The sequence below is a fragment of the Perca fluviatilis genome, chromosome 1, assembly GCF_010015445.1.
Source record: "Perca fluviatilis chromosome 1, GENO_Pfluv_1.0, whole genome shotgun sequence".
Classification (NCBI taxonomy): Eukaryota; Metazoa; Chordata; class Actinopteri; order Perciformes; family Percidae; genus Perca; species Perca fluviatilis.
The window spans coordinates 24,472,080-24,489,916 of NC_053112.1; the positions used below are offsets into that span (position 1 = coordinate 24,472,080).

The 17,837-nt window shown below is 39.2% G+C and overlaps 2 protein-coding genes and 1 long non-coding RNA gene across 5 annotated transcripts; all 3 read left to right on the forward strand.

Annotated features, from left to right (window-relative positions):
• The first annotated feature begins 172 nt into the window (after window positions 1-172).
• LOC120565272 (serine hydrolase-like protein) lies at window positions 173-6,016 on the forward strand. The gene is made up of 12 exons (XM_039810949.1): window positions 173-320; window positions 694-837; window positions 3,196-3,309; window positions 3,528-3,569; window positions 3,661-3,680; window positions 3,792-3,866; window positions 4,697-4,800; window positions 4,886-4,965; window positions 5,055-5,089; window positions 5,215-5,291; window positions 5,561-5,648; window positions 5,778-6,016. The coding sequence occupies exons 1-12, from the start codon at window positions 251-253 to the stop codon at window positions 5,907-5,909; spliced, it is 981 nt and encodes a 326-aa protein (XP_039666883.1). The 5' UTR covers window positions 173-250; the 3' UTR covers window positions 5,910-6,016.
• Window positions 6,017-7,737: 1,721 nt separating this feature from the next.
• On the forward strand, window positions 7,738-13,351 carry LOC120561627 (serine hydrolase-like protein). 3 transcript variants are annotated; one of them, XM_039804797.1, is made up of 12 exons: window positions 7,739-7,916; window positions 8,081-8,224; window positions 8,943-9,056; window positions 9,233-9,274; window positions 9,534-9,553; window positions 9,672-9,746; window positions 9,895-10,001; window positions 11,303-11,382; window positions 11,482-11,519; window positions 11,645-11,721; window positions 11,850-11,922; window positions 12,851-13,351. In XM_039804797.1, exons 1-12 carry the CDS (start codon window positions 7,892-7,894, stop codon window positions 12,968-12,970), a joined length of 915 nt encoding a protein of 304 aa, XP_039660731.1. In that variant the 5' UTR covers window positions 7,739-7,891; the 3' UTR covers window positions 12,971-13,351. The 3 variants fall into 3 exon arrangements, with proteins under 3 accessions (XP_039660723.1, XP_039660731.1, XP_039660737.1); XM_039804803.1 differs by having other exon boundaries at window positions 11,485-11,519; XM_039804789.1 differs by lacking the exon at window positions 12,851-13,351 and having other exon boundaries at window positions 7,738-7,916; window positions 11,850-11,958.
• A 132-nt stretch (window positions 13,352-13,483) lies between these two features.
• LOC120565225 lies at window positions 13,484-16,064 on the forward strand. The gene is made up of 2 exons (XR_005640209.1): window positions 13,484-14,688; window positions 15,051-16,064. It is a non-coding gene; the product is annotated as an uncharacterized LOC120565225 (long non-coding RNA).
• The last annotated feature ends 1,773 nt before the right edge of the window (window positions 16,065-17,837 follow it).

Genomic DNA, 17,837 nt, shown 5'->3' on the forward strand with positions numbered 1-17,837 from the left:
TCTAATGCATTGGGTAAATAAAATGACAGAGATACTGTTCCTAAAAGTCTATTGGCAGTTTGTAAGATTAATCTCTATATAGGAAAAATAGACACAGGTGAAAATAATCAGCTGTTCACCTAGTAGCGGCGCTGCCTAAAAGACCGAACTGAGGGAATAAAAGGCATGCCACTGTGGTGCTCTATCGTTCTGATGCAGCAGAGAGCCAGAGGACACGGAAATTACGTGTTTACGGTTAGTTTGTTTAGAGATGCGAGTGCTACTGCAAACTTTACGAGGCGTTAGATACTGTGCAACATCAACTACAATGGCTAAAGAAGGTAACAAAGTCAGATGTGGAGACTTTAATAATTAGTGTACAGTCAGAGATCTACAGCAGTTGAAATCACTGATATCCACTTGTTTACTAGTTTGGGATTTCAACATCCAGTACTTTTCTTTTTCTTTTTTTTTCATATAACGTTGTGCCAGTAATGGTGCTGTTGTTCATTTCTGTTTTCTCTTAGCTGTCAAATCTTTGTGCATGAGCTGCACACTTTATTTTCATGGATGTAGTTCGATCGTGTGAAATTAGTTAAATCGTTTCTTGCTCCCGGTTGAAATATATAATATTAGTCGTTCATTTTAAGTGTTTGAGCTGTTATTTCTCAGTAATTATTGTGTTTGATCTGCAGACTTTGTGATGTGTCCCAGTTTCAGAGCTCTGTGTCCCGGTTCCATGGGGAGAGATCAGAGGGAAAGTCTGGGGTCCTGATCACGGTCGCCCCGTGCTGTGCCTGCACGGCTGGGCTGACAACTGTGGTACATTCAACACCCTCATTCCCCTTCTGCCCAAAGGTAGCTAGCTAATGCATTACTGGCTATTAATGAGACTTTCTATTAACAAAACAGGGTAACGCTTTATTTCATTGGTCTGACTGCAATTGTACTACAGTAACTGTAGTTATAATTTTCCTTTTCCAGGACTTTTCATAGAGCTTTGCAATTTGGTATTGATAAGTAAGTAACATTAAAATGGAGACAATGTTCTTTCTATCAGTTAATTAAGTTAAGTAACAAATGTAGTTAACGTTACACCTAGCTAAAGTCCACAAGTAAAAGCTGTAACATACACAGCAGTTAGCCCAACAGTAATTGTAATTCAACAGTTACAGAATGTTTACTAGCTAGTAAAGTACGATTCTCTAAAAACTATAGTGGCTAGCTTGGTTAGCAGTAAGCTAGCTTATCATAGAAAAACTAAATTCTTCTAAATGAACAGTCACAAAATTGCTGTAATAGGAGTACTTACAGGTAATGCTCAAACAGTGGATTTGAGTAGTAGCTAGATGGGAGATGGCCATCAATATCTTGGACACAGATCTGACGTAACTATCGACCAAAAAACTGCTAGCTGTAGAACTGTCAGCAGGTGTTGCTATAGCAACAAAATGTTCAACTGAAACCATCTGCTGGTGGCAGAACACATTTAAAGGTCCAATATGTAATATTTGTACTGTAATAAATCCACAAATGACACCAATGCCTCATCAGATATTAAGGAAACATGTTAAACTGAAATACTATCTTTTCTGACAACAATGCTAATGTCAGTATTTTTTCTTTTTGAAATTTACATTCCGTGACGGAATTTATGTTTATGTTTTGGTCTGTGGTTATCAACGGCCCAGTTTGACAGCCAGGCCAGGTTGCCAGATATACCTGTAAAAACGTAAACCCAGCGCGCTACAGCTGTAACGTTGTTACAGCCATGAAAGCAGCTAACAAACGAACAGGATCAACGGAGATAGATTCTACCCGACCTAAAAAAAAAAAGTAAACTGCATGTTTCTAACAGTTGCGTGACCAGAGACGTAACAACTCCCTGGTAAATATTGGAGATGTATTTGAAAGATGGAGACAGCTTAGATCCCAAAAGGACGCAGAATTGGCTTATTTCCTCCTGAACAGGTAAGCATTAGCTTCAGGCTAATTTGTCACAGCCACTAGGGATGGGCATTTTATGTCATTTCAACATTTGTGTACTCTCATTGAATTATATAGCTAGAGTACCCGAGTTGGTTACTCACACAAACAATTGAGACACAGCCAGTAAAGTGATCCCGACTGGTCCTGGCTAACGCCGCCATGCTAACCCTGTTAACTGCTAACGTTACCGGGAGGACCAGGCAAGCGGCCCATGGCTGTTTACAACGTGTAGTTCAGCAGCTGGACCCGACAACGGTGAGTTATTTTAAGCCACGAGAGGGGGGCTGTAAATCGGAAAGAGAGGACTATGAGTTTTCAGTGTGTTTAGCGATTGTTGCCGTAATTCTAAGCCAATGAAGTGTGTTCCGTCAGCAAGGCAGTGGTATTTTTAGTGTTTCGTATTGTAATTCTAAGCCGAGGAAGTGTGCCTGACTGGCGTGTGGAGAGGACGGTGAGGTTGTTGTGTTTTTAGCGGTTCATACTGTAATTTTAAGCCGAAAAAGTGTGTCTGTCAGTTGGTTACAGAGCTCCGCGTCGTGTATATGTCTATGGCTCCGCGTGAGCACGGGCTTTTATGACTGTCGATATAGCCAGCATAACGTTAGCTACTCCGCTGTGCTGTGGAGTAATGTCTGGCTATGTGAGACTAGCATCTAACGTTAGCTACTCTGCTGCTGTGGAGTAATGTCTGGCTATGTGAGACTAGCATCTAACGTTAGCTACTCTGCTGTGCTGTGGAGTAATGTCTGGCTATGTGAGAAAAGCGTCTACCAACATTGTTGTGAATGCTGCGGTCTCAGCCTGGCAACCCCCCTGAACTTCGAGTCTGGGCAGGAGGGGGCGGGAGAAACGACTGTCCAGTATTTTGAATTGGTAGTGCAGTAACTATTTTAACCGCTAGCTGCCAGTATTACATACAATATTACATATTGCACCTATAAAACATTTTTTTTAACATTTTTTAAAGTGATAATGTGAACGTACAAGCAGACAATTCAACATTAATTGGTAAGTTTCCAGTAAAAAAAAAAAATTAATTTATGAATTAATAATAACTCTGGCTTAAATTGAGCAGTTATTTCAGGTGCTTGTAAACTCTCTAAACTCAAATAACTATCTCAGAATAATAACATTATCCAAAATTGTGATTTATTTGTTAGGGATTTGGTGTCCCCTGAGTGTGTTCTGTGTGTATTTTACACATCTCTTCTCTGTACTTCCTGTCAGAGTGCAGATATGTGGCGGTGGACCTGGCAGGTCATGGTCTGTCATCCCATCGTCCTCCTGGAGATTTCTACTCTTTTCCTGCATATGTGGCGGACGTACGCAGAGTCGCTGATGGTATGTGTGTGAGAGCTCATAATAAGCTCATAATTTTGTAGAATAGTTTTTAGCCAAACATCAGTGTAAGTTTTAGCATACGGTTAGAATGTACAGGACTTCATGTTTCTGTTTATGCATATAATTAAACCACAGAGGGACGTTTGGCACCATAAAACTACCTTGGTGTTCTGATGATACTGAATCTGGTTGATGATCTGTGAAATTAACTCCCACAGCTCTGCAGCTGCGGAAATTCTCCATCATAGGCCACAGTATGGGTGAGTCCACCATTGGAGCAGAATTTATCTTAATATGTGCTACAGAGTCATTTTAAAGTGCGAATCAAATGCAGGTTCTTTTTATTTACAGGTGCTGACATTGCTGGAATGGTGAGTGCCTTTATCCTATCTCTTTTCTCTTTTCCACGCAATGTACAGAGACCATTTTGCTGCATTTTCCTACGTGGTATCATCATATGGTCCAAATTGTGTCTTCTACAGTTCAGTGCACTGTATCCTGAGATGGTGGATGCTCTCGTGCTTCTGGACGCGTACGGATTCCTACCTACAGATTTAGTACGAATCATTTTGACTCTCCAGATTACACTCATTGTGAAGCTTTAATGGTTTGTGTGGATACATGCATGGCCAGGACAGTGAACAGACACCAGAAGAAAAGTCTTGAAAATATTTTATTTGAATTTTTCATATTGTATATATTGAACTGTTTCTATAAATTGTATTTTGCCGAAAGAAGGCATAAATGTAATCCTTTATTTACTTCTTTATTTATTTTGTTGACTGCAAGTCAGAATACGACAGACTCTAGAATACCAGAATCAGGCCATTTAATGCCCACCATTTGTAATTTATTGATTGCAGAATGTAAAACTCACTCCAGGTTGCTAAATATCCCAACTCCCCAGACATATAAAAATACAATGTAGAAAATGTTTATAATATGTCATGTATTTTTATTGTAAATTTAGATGCTTTGCTTATTATACTGTATAGGCAGACTGTTGTGTTATTCAACCAGAGGCTTACAAGGAAAGAACATTTATTGAATAAGTGGTGAAAATGAAGAGTTCAATGTTTTTGCATTGTGCTTTAATTTTTCTTCATTTCCAATCTTTTCTTTTTATTCATATACTGTGTGTGTATGTATATATATATATATATATATATATATATACACATATATTTTCTTCATTTCCAATCTTTTCTTTTTATTCATATACTGTGTGTGTGTATGTATATATATATATATATATATATATATATATATATATATATATATATATATATATATATATATATATATATATATATATATATATATATATATATATATATATATATATATATTCCACCATTGTCAGTAGCTTCTGTCTCTCTCCCTGCAGAAAGAACTTTGCAAAGTGCTAAGGCAGGGGATGGATGAGATGCTTCAGTTTGAAAAGACTGAAAAGAAGAAAAGAGTTTACACTTATGAGAAGGCAGTTGAGAGGTATCATTTACAAAGCTTTATTTCAGATTTCTAGTAACTTTGTCTCTATAGTCTGCTGTTGGCTAAAGTGTTTTATTTCTTTCAGGTTGTTGGCTGCAAACCCGACAATGTCTGAACAGTCAGTGCACATCCTTTTAGAGCGAGGTCTAGTTCAAGTTGACGAAGGTATGTCTTATCTTTTCTTCTCTGAATAATCTCACTTTCACATCTCACTTTCTCACATCTGCTGCCTGCTGAATGTTTCTCTCCAGCAGGATTTGTTCTCTCCAGAGACCTGCGAGTAAATTTTGTAAGTCACTTTTAACCTCCCAAACCTTCCCCCACATTCACCACCTCCTCTCTGTTAACTATTTTTTACATCAGAGGTTTAACATTAATATTGTGCAGTACATGTGTTTCATTTTATGTTTTCAGAAAAACATAGTGCCCATCAGTTTGGAGCAGAGTCTGGAGATGCAGTCGAGGATTCAAGCCTCTGTTCTAGTTGTTCTGTAAGATACTGAGCTCTATACTGAAATGGATGTTTGCATTATGTTATGACTGCAGTATGACAATGTGACAACAGACAGAGATATTTATATCAGCTGACTGACTTACAGTAGCTAATGTGCTGAGCAGAAATACAGCTAACAAATGATGTGAAAATCATATCCCCACCCCACAAATCTCAGTCTATATCATAGCTTTCTATCAGTGACAGTCTTCATCCTACAGTATATGGCCTATTCTCACATTGTGTTTTCAAAATATCTTTTTCCAGAGCAGAAGAAGGCTTCAATAGAATATTTTTTGAACCAGCTCAAAGAAAATTTACCTCAACACTTCTCCAATGCTTACAGGACAGAAACGTGAGTTTGCAACTTGGGACAGAATGAAAATCTAATTGGAGTTGTTTGTAATGGTTATTTGAACATCTTAGTGGTTATTGATTCTGTATATCTGTAGTTAATATACCTCTCTGTTTTTGTTGGTTTCAGCACATGGTGGTGAAGGTACCAGGCGATCATCACGTTCATCTGAATAAGCCTGAAGTCATTACTTCATTTGTGTCTGACTTCCTGCGAACCAAAGTGCTGTCCCAGTCAAACAACACACAGCACAAGTTATAAGCTACAAACATCCTCACACTGTCACACTAAAGTCATATTGTACTGTTTATAAGAAGAGAAAACTGTGTTAAATGAACAATCGTATTAAAGGTCTCATCATAAGTGTATTTTTATTTTTCAACTTCATTGACAAATCAGAACGGGGGGACGGCGGACACACTTATAGAATGTTTTACTCATGCACGGTTTAGGACAGAGCCAGGCTAGCTGTTTGCCCGTTTTCCATTCTTGATGCTTAGCTAAGCTAACTAGCTGATGGCTGTAGCTTCATATTTACCGCACAAACATGAGTGTGGTATCAATCTTCTTACCTAACTCTTGGCAAGAAAACTAATAAGGTTATTTCCCAATTTAGAGCTTTCAAATCCGATGTGACACACTTCTAAATGTGTGGAAAAACTGCTGGTGTTCTGTAGCACAAAAGTGACATGAACAACTACAGCCTGATCTCTTCCACCCTCCATTATGAGAAACAGCCTCAAGCCACCCGTTAATGTTCAACTTATAGAATCCATTTCCAGGTTCTTTGTGTGAGACTCTTCAATCTGGCTTCAGGTTTTATCACATCACTGGCTGTAAAATACATACTATCTGCTTTGGACATTACACCACATCCCATTGTAAGGGTCGATCACTTAGAGGCCTTTAATACAGTTAACCCCTCCCTTCTTCTGTCCAGATATATATAGAATATATCTCTATTTAATATATAGAATAGATTCTGCGGTTTGTTGATGGTTTCATGATAGATAGCTGATGTTAAAATCCAGGTTAATAGTTGCAGATGAAAAAGAAAGTACCAAAAACTAGTTACCTAATTTTACGTTGAAAATTCCTTGTCAAGCGCTGATGCATCTGTGACAAATGAGCTAAACAACTTATGCTTGCTTTGAGGCCATTGGCAACCAACAAGCAAAAATAGCAGAGGTTAGTGTGCTTTCAAGCATGTGAACACCAAGAAAGCAGCAGGACCTGATGTTATCAGTGGGCGGTCCTCAAACTATGTGCTGAAATGATATTCAACCTGTCACTGGCTCAGTCTGTCATACCCATGTACTTCAAGTCCACTATCATTCCTGTGCCCAAGAAAACAAGACTGGCCTGCCCGAATGACTACCACCCAGTGGCACTAACCTCTATAGTGATGAAATGCTTTGAGTGACTGGTCAAGGATTATACTGCTCCTTACTACCCCGCACACTGGACCCACTACAGTTTGCCTACCATCCAAAACGATCAACGTCAGATGCCGTAGCACACATGCTCCACACCACCCTATCTCACCTGGAAAAGAAAGGTATTTGAGATTGCTGTTCATGACTACAGGTCAGCGTTTAACACCATAGATCAACACCTCACTGTGCATGTGGTTCCTTGAGTTCCTGATGGACAGGCCCCAGGTGGTGAGGGTGGACGGACACACCTCTTCCACCTTCAGCCATGGGTGCTCACTGAAGCACCCCAGGGTTGTGTTTTGAGGCTCCTGCTATACTCCATGTACACACACGACTGTATAACCACTTTCGACTCCCAACACCATCATCAAGTTTGCTGCAGACAGAGCTGTGACTGTACTCAAGATCATGTCATTACAGAGGGATGAATGATGGTAGCATGTACCAGATTTCACTCTTTCCCAGATGTATTGTCCTTGCAGGAGACTGCCTGATAGGCATTACTGAGGGAACGTAGACAGACAGGAGAGTAGAGTTGTCACCTTGTTGAAATATAAGACCCGCCTCTGCAGTGTATGACGATTGGCCATACCAGCAACTTGTCATTATGCATATCCAATAAAATCATTGGTTGCTGTTTATGTTTCTTTCAGGTTCCAAAGGTCAGAGTATGTCTGCAGGTTTAATTTGTTAAACACACAATTCAGGATTTAGTTTGTCACTTTGTTTTTGCTGGATATTCAGCTTTGCAGGCGATTTTCTTTTTCATTTGTCAGCGACAAAATCTGAGGGTCATCAGACACTGAAATGTCATCTACAATTAAACAAGCAGGTAGTTTTTCTCAGTGACCCAAGAGATTTAACATTTTACCACTTTCAGGAGTCATGAATGTAGTTAAATCTAGTAGTTGCTAATTTATATCAACAGTACATTTAGGTCAGATCCTATTTTTTTTAATCAGTTTTCTGAGGTGTTGTTTTGTGTAATGTGTCCAGTTTCAGAGCTCTCTATTCCAGTCCCATGGGGAGAGATCAGAGGGAAAGTCTGGGGTCCTGATCACGGCCATCCCGTGCTGTGCCTACATGGCTGGGCTGACAACTGTGGCACATTCAACACCCTCATTCCCCTTCTGCCCAAAGGTAAACTATGACAGAGTAGATGAGGTTAAAATGAGACTCACCCTCACACCATGTACCCCTATTTTAACAAGACGAAAGCTGTGTCCCAAATCCACACTACCCACTGAGTCTAAGCAGGTTTTTAGAATGTAGTGTATGACAAAATAAAGTAGCCTACACTCAAAGCAGACAGCATGTATACCAAATACTGTTGAGTTTTGAGTGTGCTGCACGCTATTCTCCCACAATGCAATGCACAAAGGAAATGGAGGAGCAGCTCACAATTGGAAAACAAATGAGATAAATTGTAAGTGTTGGCTAAAACAGCTCGAAAAAAATCTCTTTAGTGTCTTTCTAAGCGGCACACATTTCCTGTAAGGATAAAATGGTAAAGTATGTTAATATTTTTGTATATTAACTGCTAACATACTGTGACTTACTAGTGTGAATTTGGGACAAAGCTTAGGCTAACAGTCATGCTAGCAGCCCTCTACTACTAAATGCTAACTTGGGCATGCTAACATGCTTATATTTAGCAGGTATAATGTTTACCGTGTTCAACATATTGGTATGTGTTAGCATGCTAGCATTTGCTAATTATCACAAAAAGTAACTAAGGCTGATGGGAATGTTATTAGTTTTGGAGGAATTTGGTCACAAACATGAGATTTTGACCTGATGGTGGCGCTAGATGAAAAGTCAGAGGACCACCTAATTATCTCTTTCTATTTCCTGTCAGAGTGCAGATATGTAGCGGTGGACCTGGCCGGTCACGGTTTGTCTTCCCATCGTCCTGCTGGAGTTCCCTATACTTTTCCTGCAAACGTGGCAGATGTACGCAGAGTCATTGACGGTGTGTGAGTTCAAGAAGTTGCAGGATCTTTTTAGCCATTAGTTCCACTCATATCTGATTATATCAAGAGGTTATATCTCCTCAGGACTCTTGTGCATCTCTGTGACAGTAAAGTACAGCCCTATAAGTGAAACTAGATTTAATCAGATGTGATTTCTATTAAATAACTCCCACAGGTCTCCATTGGACAAGATTCTCCATCATAGGCCACAGTATGGGTGAGTGATTCACATGTACTGAGTTTTGTAGGTGGGACAAAACAAGCAATTAGAAGGTGCTAGCTTAGACATTTTTCACGTTTTTCTAGCACTTTATAGACTAAATGACTAAGTGAATAATCAAAAAAATGTATCAACAGATTAATCTAATGAAAAGCCTCACAATCAAAGCCAGAATCTATTTGAAGTCAATAACAAACAAATGACTTTGACGAGTCTCTAAAACTTTGAGCATGAGTGTTTGTTCACTCTTTCACAGGTGGCAATATCGCTGGAATGGTAACTAAGATTCCTAACATACTGGACAACTTATTACTGTTTTCACACCTTACACAGAATATTGTCCTATATGTTTTTTGCGTGGTATCATACATGGTCCACATTGCGTTTTCCACAGTTCACTGCGCTGTATCCTGAGATGGTGGATGCCGTCGTACTGCTGGACTGCTTTGGATTCGTGCCTTTAGATCCTGTACTTCAACACTTTTAATGATCACTATATTGCATGTTTCAAACCTTTAAAGGGAAGCTAATCTAATAGTAACACTTGATTGTTGCAGTAGTATTGCATTATCTTCATATTCCACTGCTGTCAGTAATTTCTGTGTCTTTTCCTGCAGAATATTTTTTCCAAAGTGATTAGGCAGGGGATGGATGACGTGCTTCAGTTTGAAAAAAAGACAGAAGAGAAGAAAAGAGTTTACACTTATGAGAAGGCAGTTGAGAGGTACTACACCACTCCAGTTTATGGCTAATTCAAATTAAATAAACCTTAAAGTGCCCATATTATTAAAAAAACACTTTTTCTGGGATTTGGGTTGTTATTTTGTGTCTCTGGTGCTTCCACACACATACAAACTTGGGGAAAAGAATATCCATGCTGTTTTGAGTGAGATACATGTTTCTGAATGTAACCTGCCTTCAGTCTCCGGGTGAGCTGTTCAAAATCTACACGGCTTTCTACGTCACTAGCTGAAACGAGGGGCTAAACCATGCTAGAGCTAGCATGCTAGCAGTTAGCCCCCTCGTTCTCAATGGCAAAACACTGCTACAACACACACAAGTTCACCATAATCTACAAAAGAACTACTTACATGTCCCTGTTCTGCAGGTATTCCACGCAAAGTTGGAAGTGCGCCCTCGTTTAGAAGAAGTCTCCCGGCTAATCCTGCCTTGTACTACTGAAGTTAGAGAAACAGCTAGCTAGCTGATGTAATCGTAACCTAGCTACTGCGCATGTGCGAATCCCAACAAAGATACAGTACAGAAGTAGGCTGTCTCACTCTGTAGCTAAAACAGAGAGCTCAACACACAGGGTGAAAAGAGGATGTGCAGCAATGTGCAGTACAACAAAAATATGGTGTTTTTTGAAAATTAAACCATGTAAACCTATTCTGGTACAACCTCAAAATACAATTATGAACCTAAAAATGAGCATAATATGAGCACTTTAATCTGTGTAGGATGTGTTGTGCTTATGTGAAGTGTGTTAAAAGGGGAACTTAAAAGATTGGGGAGTACTAATGCATATGTTAGAAAAGCCGTTTGTGGCTCCAGAGGGAGCTGTGTTAAGTCTGATAAAGAACCTCAAGTGATGTCACTTGAGTCAGCGTCGGTTGGGATTAAAGATTACAGTTCTAAAAATGAAAAAGTGAAGTGAGTTTACCAGATGTCTGTAGCCTGCTCCTCATCTCTAGGCTACCACTAGTACAGCACACCCAAATATCTGATCAAACTGTCAACATTGCATTGTGGGTAATGTAGGAGCCAGATTGTTTGTTGTTTTTATATGTGTAATACAAATGAAAATATCTCTCATTCTGCAGCATCAATTTATATCCATTTTCAAAACTCCATCATGAGTCCAACAATTTTAAAGGAATGCAATACTAAATGTGTGGAGTACTCTTTTAACATAATAGAATAAATCCTGTTGAAAGATAAAACAGACCAAAATAAAATATGGCTATTAGATTTCTAGTATACTACCAAAGTCTGCTGTTGGCTAAAGTGTTGTATTTCTTTCAGGTTGTTGGCTGCAAACCCGACTTTGTCCGAACAGTCAGTGCACATGCTTTTAGAGCGAGGTCTAGTTCAAGTTGACCAAGGTATGTCTTTATCTCTTCTTCTCCTCCTGGGGAGGAATAATCTCAATTTCACATCTCACTTTCTCACATCTGCTGCCTGCTGAATGTGTTTCTCTCCAGCAGGATTTGTTTTCTCCAGAGACCTGCGAGTACATTTTGTAAGTCACTTTTAACCCCCCAAACCTTCCCCCACATTCACCACCTCCTCTCTGTTAACCATTTTTTACATCAGAGGTTTGACATACAGCTTGTGCAGTACATGTGTTTCATTTTATGTTTTCAGAAAAACATAGTGCCCATCAGTTTGGAGCAGAGTCTGGAGATGCAGTCGAGGATTCAAGCCTCTGTTCTAGTTGTTCTGTAAGATACTGATGTTTGCATTATAATGTTATGACCCCTTGTGGGTCCTAATTCAGTAATGTAATATGCCTTAATGAAATCATCAAAGCATGTCATACTGAACATGTTTAAAATCTCTGTTTTTTCAGAGGAGACAAAGGCTTTGGTGCAGCACCAGAACCAAACCATCTGAAACTTCTCCAAGGATATCGTGAGAGAAATGTGAGTTTGAATCTTGGAGAAAAAAAGATAATATAAATATAATTTGCAGGAAAACATTTCTTGTGATCTATCTAGAGGGGAAAAATGCACAGATGTTTCCATTATGCCTTCTTCAGTGTCCAATAGACCATTTTCACAGCAGACATTTTGGCTTGTCAAAGCAAGAAAAGCACATGCTATTAGTAACATTATATATGACTGAAATACGTTTAGGTGAGCTAGTTTTAGGGTCCTGGTATTGTGCATGCTGGCTCACTGGCACTGACTTACCGAAACTGAAACACTGTTAATAAAATTACTTTTTCTGCTATGACAAGTCAAGATGTCGGCTGTGAAAAAGGTCTATAGTCCTTCAGTTTCATATCGAGTGTCAACTTATTACCAACAGGTGCCAAATGGTTCCCTATAGTCACAAAGGCGTCCTCAGACCTTTACTGAAAAACTAACAGGGAACCTTCCCAACAGTAAATCCCATCAATTTATCAGCCAAAAACTAAAATATACTGTACATTCACAAAACAATATACAGATTATACAAGCAAACAGCAAAATATTATTAATGTGAAATAAAATGAACAACAAAAACACAGACATATTACATACGTGAGGGTCAATTCGGGGTCGGTTTTGAATCATTTACAATCCCGTAATTGTCTCCATCTGTTGAAAGCCCGACCGAGATTAACACAGGTATTCGCCCGTGGTCTGTCACTTTTTAGCTTTTAGTCGTTCTTTGTATAATTTCCTTTTTTCCAGTGATGGCCTCCCCAGTATCAACCATAACTACAGAACTACTTTAATTTTTTTTTACAAAAGCTGAATTAGCTGTTGATGAAAAAACATTGACTGACAGAACAACACAAAGAAGCTTGAAATATGAGTAATGTTTGCTTTTATTCAAATGTTCATTATCATTTGTCTCTCTCAGCACACGGTGGTGACGGTATCAGGCGATCATCACGTCCATCTGAATGATCCCAAAGTCGTCGCTCCATTTGTTTGTGACTTCCTGCAGCCCAAAGTGCTCTCACAGCAGCTGCCGGCATAGTGGACACACACACACACACACACACACACACACACACACACACACACACACACACACACACACACACACACACACACACACACACACACACACACACACACACATTTTTTATGTGAAATGTTACACTTTAAGCTCAGTACGCGGTTCTCCTCTCTCTCAGTCATTAACATAGTATTGCTTGCACATTTTTTCCCTTCCGATACCATTTGAACAAAACTCCATTATAAAGTTTCTTCAGGGACTTTGAATAATCATATCTAAATGTGTACACCTCCACTGAATCAATTATTGATGAAATTGCTACTGATTAACTAAAAATACTAAACATTTGCAAACTTAACACATACAAACAGAAGTACAATTTATCTGTAGTTGACAAGACCTCCTTACATTATGATATATATATATATATATATATATATATATATATATATATATATATATATATATATATATATATATATATATATATATATATAATGCTGTCAATAAACCAAAACCAAGAACCAGATCTGATTCAAATCAGCTTCAGCTTTCAGGACAGCACATTTATTTCAGCTCTAAACTGAACAAAATCCTACATTGTTCAATTAATCTGTTGTTTCTTTATGTAACTTGTACGGCCAGGATGCTGCATGTCACCATTTCATTTGAAGCTGATCTGCAGAGACATGCACAGGTATTTTGGGGGGCAGGGGCTCAAGTGAAAAAAGGGCACTTCTCATCATTCTCATCATCGTTTTTTAACAAAACATTAAATATATTAACACAATTCTGACTTCCTTTATTTTAATCAGAACGCAACAAAGTCTAATCTCCCATCCTAATATCTAGATTTTTTTATTCAATAAATAAATTAGTTTGACAGGGAAGCTGTGCGCAAACAGGAATATATATTCATACTTTTTTTTTTAAAGAAAAAAAAGAAGCTCCCCAGAAAAAGGGCACTTTCTCTCAAGGAAAAAAAAGGGCAGGTGCTCAAGCCCCTTTGATGTCTATGTGTGCAGTGCCTGCTGATCTGTTTAACTCGGCTGCTTTTCATGAATCTGACGCTTGTGCAGAATGAGCTAAAAATGGTCATTAAAAGAGATGACATCCTCTGACAACTTTTCATTATGTAGGCCAATCCTCTCTGTATTCAGCTTATGTCTTGGAGCAAGCAAGACAAAAAAAAAATCTTTTCCCCACCACTTTTACTCAGGGGAGTGACTCCATAAAAGACTGCAGCTGCTGTCAGTCAGAGCAGATATTAGAGGTAGGGCTCACACAAAAATGGCCCCCTCTCTCTCAATGTCACATAAACTGTGTGATGGCCTTGCTGTTAAATGGAGTGGAATTGATTTTACGCAGCAAGCAGCAAGGCGGTGAGCATCCACAGACATCTGAAGGGTCCCCTCCTCGTCACACTCCCCCCCAAAAAATGATTATAGTTATATAAGTTTCCCTCCCACTCCCTTCATCCTCTCCACCATCAGCAGGGGTGTTGTCATAGCAACCCCCACCCCTCCTTTTGAACGTCAGAGACGGGAGCTTGGTAGGATAAGAGCCGCATGCAGCTTCTGTCTCTTGTGCCTCTCGGAGAGCACCTTTCGCCGTCTCACATGCAACAGTCAGAGCTGTGGCGCTGGAAATAATCTGATGATTGATTTGACTCGCGACTGCTGCACATCACATACCATCTAAGAGCAAGAGACCAACAGATTCAGCAGCGTCTGCAGGTAAGCACGATGGCTTTATTTACTACTGAGCACTATTTTTAGTTACACCTGCGTGTAAAAATCATTGTATCTCAGTCTGATGGAAGCAGTGACAGACTGGAGGCTGGGAGCCGATTGTGTTGATGCATGTGATTGTAACGATGACGGCTTTCAAAGAAACGACAAAAAATAAGGGGACACAGAGATGCTGCAGTCTGTCATGCGTGATATTTCACCCTGAAGGATTACTTTTGTAAAAACCTGAACATCTCTCCTCCTTTCCTTCCCTTTCTCTGTCATGTCTTTCCTCTCTGTCTCCTCATCCGTTCTCTGTCCTTCCCTCCTCCACCCTTCCTTTCCCTTCCCTTCCCTCTATGTGACAGCCGTGATGTCGTGGCTGTTCTTGGACTGGTTCGTCCCCCTCTACCTGCTGGTGTCGGTTTTGGTGCTGGCAGGCTTCGGAGCGTGCCTTTACTTCCTCGAGCCAGGGCTGCAGGATGCCCACAAGTGGAGCAACAAAACAGTCAGGCATCACCCGCTGGTGGCCAGTGTGAACTGCAGAGATGACGATAGCAATGCCCTGATATGATCAAGAGGGCGAGGTGGAGCAAGGCGGGAGGCCATCTGGACAGGGGTGCTGCCAGCACACCGGTGGGATGGGAGCCGACACCTTACAGAGGGAGAAAGAAAATGGAAGAGGAGAATGAGAAAGATGGAGGAGAGAATGCCCTGTCCTATCATTCCAACTTTTCTTTGACCTCTAACATACTTTATGTAGAGATCAGGGGAAAGTGAAGCAGAGGGGAAGGCCAAATGCGCACGGAGGAGAAGACTTCATGCAGAATAAGATTGTGATGTGGTTGGAGGACATGTTGCCCTTTAGAAATGTGATTTAAACATGATGTAAATGTCACGCCTTCATCTACTTGTGCCAACTTTTACATACGTTTTGTAATTTGACAATCACTTTACATAAATCATGAAGTTCTACTTCTACTTATATTGTGCATTAAATTAGTAAAGTGAATGACAGAAGTGCAATGAATTTCTCGCCAGTGGGGAGGGTTTTCACTCATCTCTCTCTCTCTCTCTGGTTATGTCTGCACGGCAGCTGCTGAGAAGCATGTGGATTGTTTGTGCCATTGTGCCAAAATGGTGTTAGTAGTGACTTTATTAAAATAATATGTACTGAATAAATGCAACACAATTTACTCAAGATGCCAAAATTATCAAAGAAGAACCAAGATTACTGAAAACTAGTATTTGGTAATGCTGTATATTTTTTGTTTTCATTGTTTTTACTTGACAGCATGGTGAGGAAACTGGGTGTGTAACAACCCTCTTTTGATGATCATATGCTTCCTTTGTTCATACAAAATAAAGCTGTTTAATCCTCAGTTCTTTGGATTTAATCTTTTTTATGCTGCTTTATACTTCACTACAATTATCTGACTGCTGTATTAACTTTTTAAATTAAGATTTTACATTAAAAACATATCAGCTTATAAAAACAATAAAAAAAAAGTTGCTGGCAGTTTGACCAAAGAGACCTTTTTCCTGTGTCCAATAATTCAGAAAAAAAGGAAAATTTACAAAAATAATAATACACACCGGGTGGCAAAACTTATTTTTTTCTTTGATTCCCCTATTATCATCTCAAGACTCCTCAGATTTATCTTGTGACCCTTTGGAGGGGGCCCAACCGCTACGTTGAGAACCATTGGACTGAACTATAAGGTTGAAAAACAACCTCAACCAGCTACAGCAGTAAGTTTCTGCTTGATGCATCAGTATTAACAATATATATATATATAATATAATAATATTATATAACTAATAATGTTTTATAAAATAATATCAGGGGCCCAGTATGTTTTACTTTTGATACTTTTAAGTACATTTTTCTGATAAAGTGAAGGATCTGTACTGTAATTAGACAGAATACCACAGTAAGACCACATTCAGACTTCACAGACGTCCCATGAACTAAACAAAATGAGAGACCAGAGTGGGAGTGAAACAGAGCAGCTTCAGTGTCAAGGAATGGAGAGAATGGCACGTCTGTGCCCACTACTTCCTACTGAGTTCCCCGTCTCGCACTCTGACTTATTTACTCACTCAGTGGGTCAACAACAGAGATATTGCTTCAGACAGCAGGTTAGTGTCTGTTTTCCTCAAAAGTTGCATTTTTCATTGCTAAGATTTGTCATGTAGTGGGATTTATAGTGTTAGTGCATAGCTGTCATATTGTTTCAGATTTGCAGTGTTTGAAAGTAACTTGGTAATATCTTTTAAGAGTTTTACTTAAACAATTTTGAGGTGCCATGTTATGCACCTTTATACTTCTACTGCACTACATTTATTTTACAGCTATGGTTGCTTGTTACTTTGCAGATTGAAATTTTATGTAGAATTATTTTTCATTAATTTATAGAATATGGTGCATTGTTATGGTTAAAACTTCACCTAAACGGCAGTAAAATGCAACCTACATATTAATGCATTCGTATTAACAATCAAACCACAATACCATGATATTAAATATGGTAATATAACTGAGAGGAGCCTTTATTGCATGAGTACTTTTACTGTTAGCACTTGCAGATATTTCTGTGCTTTAAAAGTTTTGAGTACTTTTACATTGTGGTATTGCCACTCTTAACATAAATAATCCAATCAATTAAATCAGTCTTTCTTTTCATCTCTTTTCTCACAACTAACAACAGAATGAGTGTTTATGACCGTCTGGCACCTTTGATCCCTCAAGTTCCTGCATCCTCCAGACAGACAAGCGAACATCCATCAGTCTGTTTGTCTCCTCCTCTGTCCCTCTCTTCTCCTGTCATCAAAAAGAAAGCCATTCATATCCCATCATTTGATAAGAAGGGACTGATCTGTGAAAAACACAACACTAGACAGACAAACACTGACAGGTAAATTAAGCTGTAGCTTGTATTCTTTTCTCAGTTTTATGTTGTGATGAATTTATTTTGTGGTTTACACTTTTTCTTCCTTCTTTTGGCTGCAGGTCTTTTCTCCCAATTTGTTCCTCCAAGACATCCAGTCAGCCGTCTTGGAGTAAATCATGTCAGCATACACAGAGAAACCACGGAGAAAGAGCTTCAACCCTCCCAAGAACCAAGCCCAAAACATACAGCGCTCTTACTCTC

Coding starts and splice junctions, on each gene's coding strand:
- LOC120565272 (XM_039810949.1), top strand. CDS start 251: ATGCGAGTGCTACTGCAAACTTTACGAGGCGTTAGATACTGTGCAACA. Junction 3,867..4,696: donor GATTCCTACCTACAGATTTA/GTACGAATCATT, acceptor CTCTCCCTGCAG/AAAGAACTTTGCAAAGTGCT. Junction 5,292..5,560: donor GCCTCTGTTCTAGTTGTTCT/GTAAGATACTGA, acceptor ATCTTTTTCCAG/AGCAGAAGAAGGCTTCAATA.
- LOC120561627 (XM_039804797.1), top strand. CDS start 7,892: ATGTCATCTACAATTAAACAAGCAG. Junction 8,225..8,942: donor CATTCCCCTTCTGCCCAAAG/GTAAACTATGAC, acceptor ATTTCCTGTCAG/AGTGCAGATATGTAGCGGTG. Junction 11,520..11,644: donor GAGACCTGCGAGTACATTTT/GTAAGTCACTTT, acceptor TTATGTTTTCAG/AAAAACATAGTGCCCATCAG.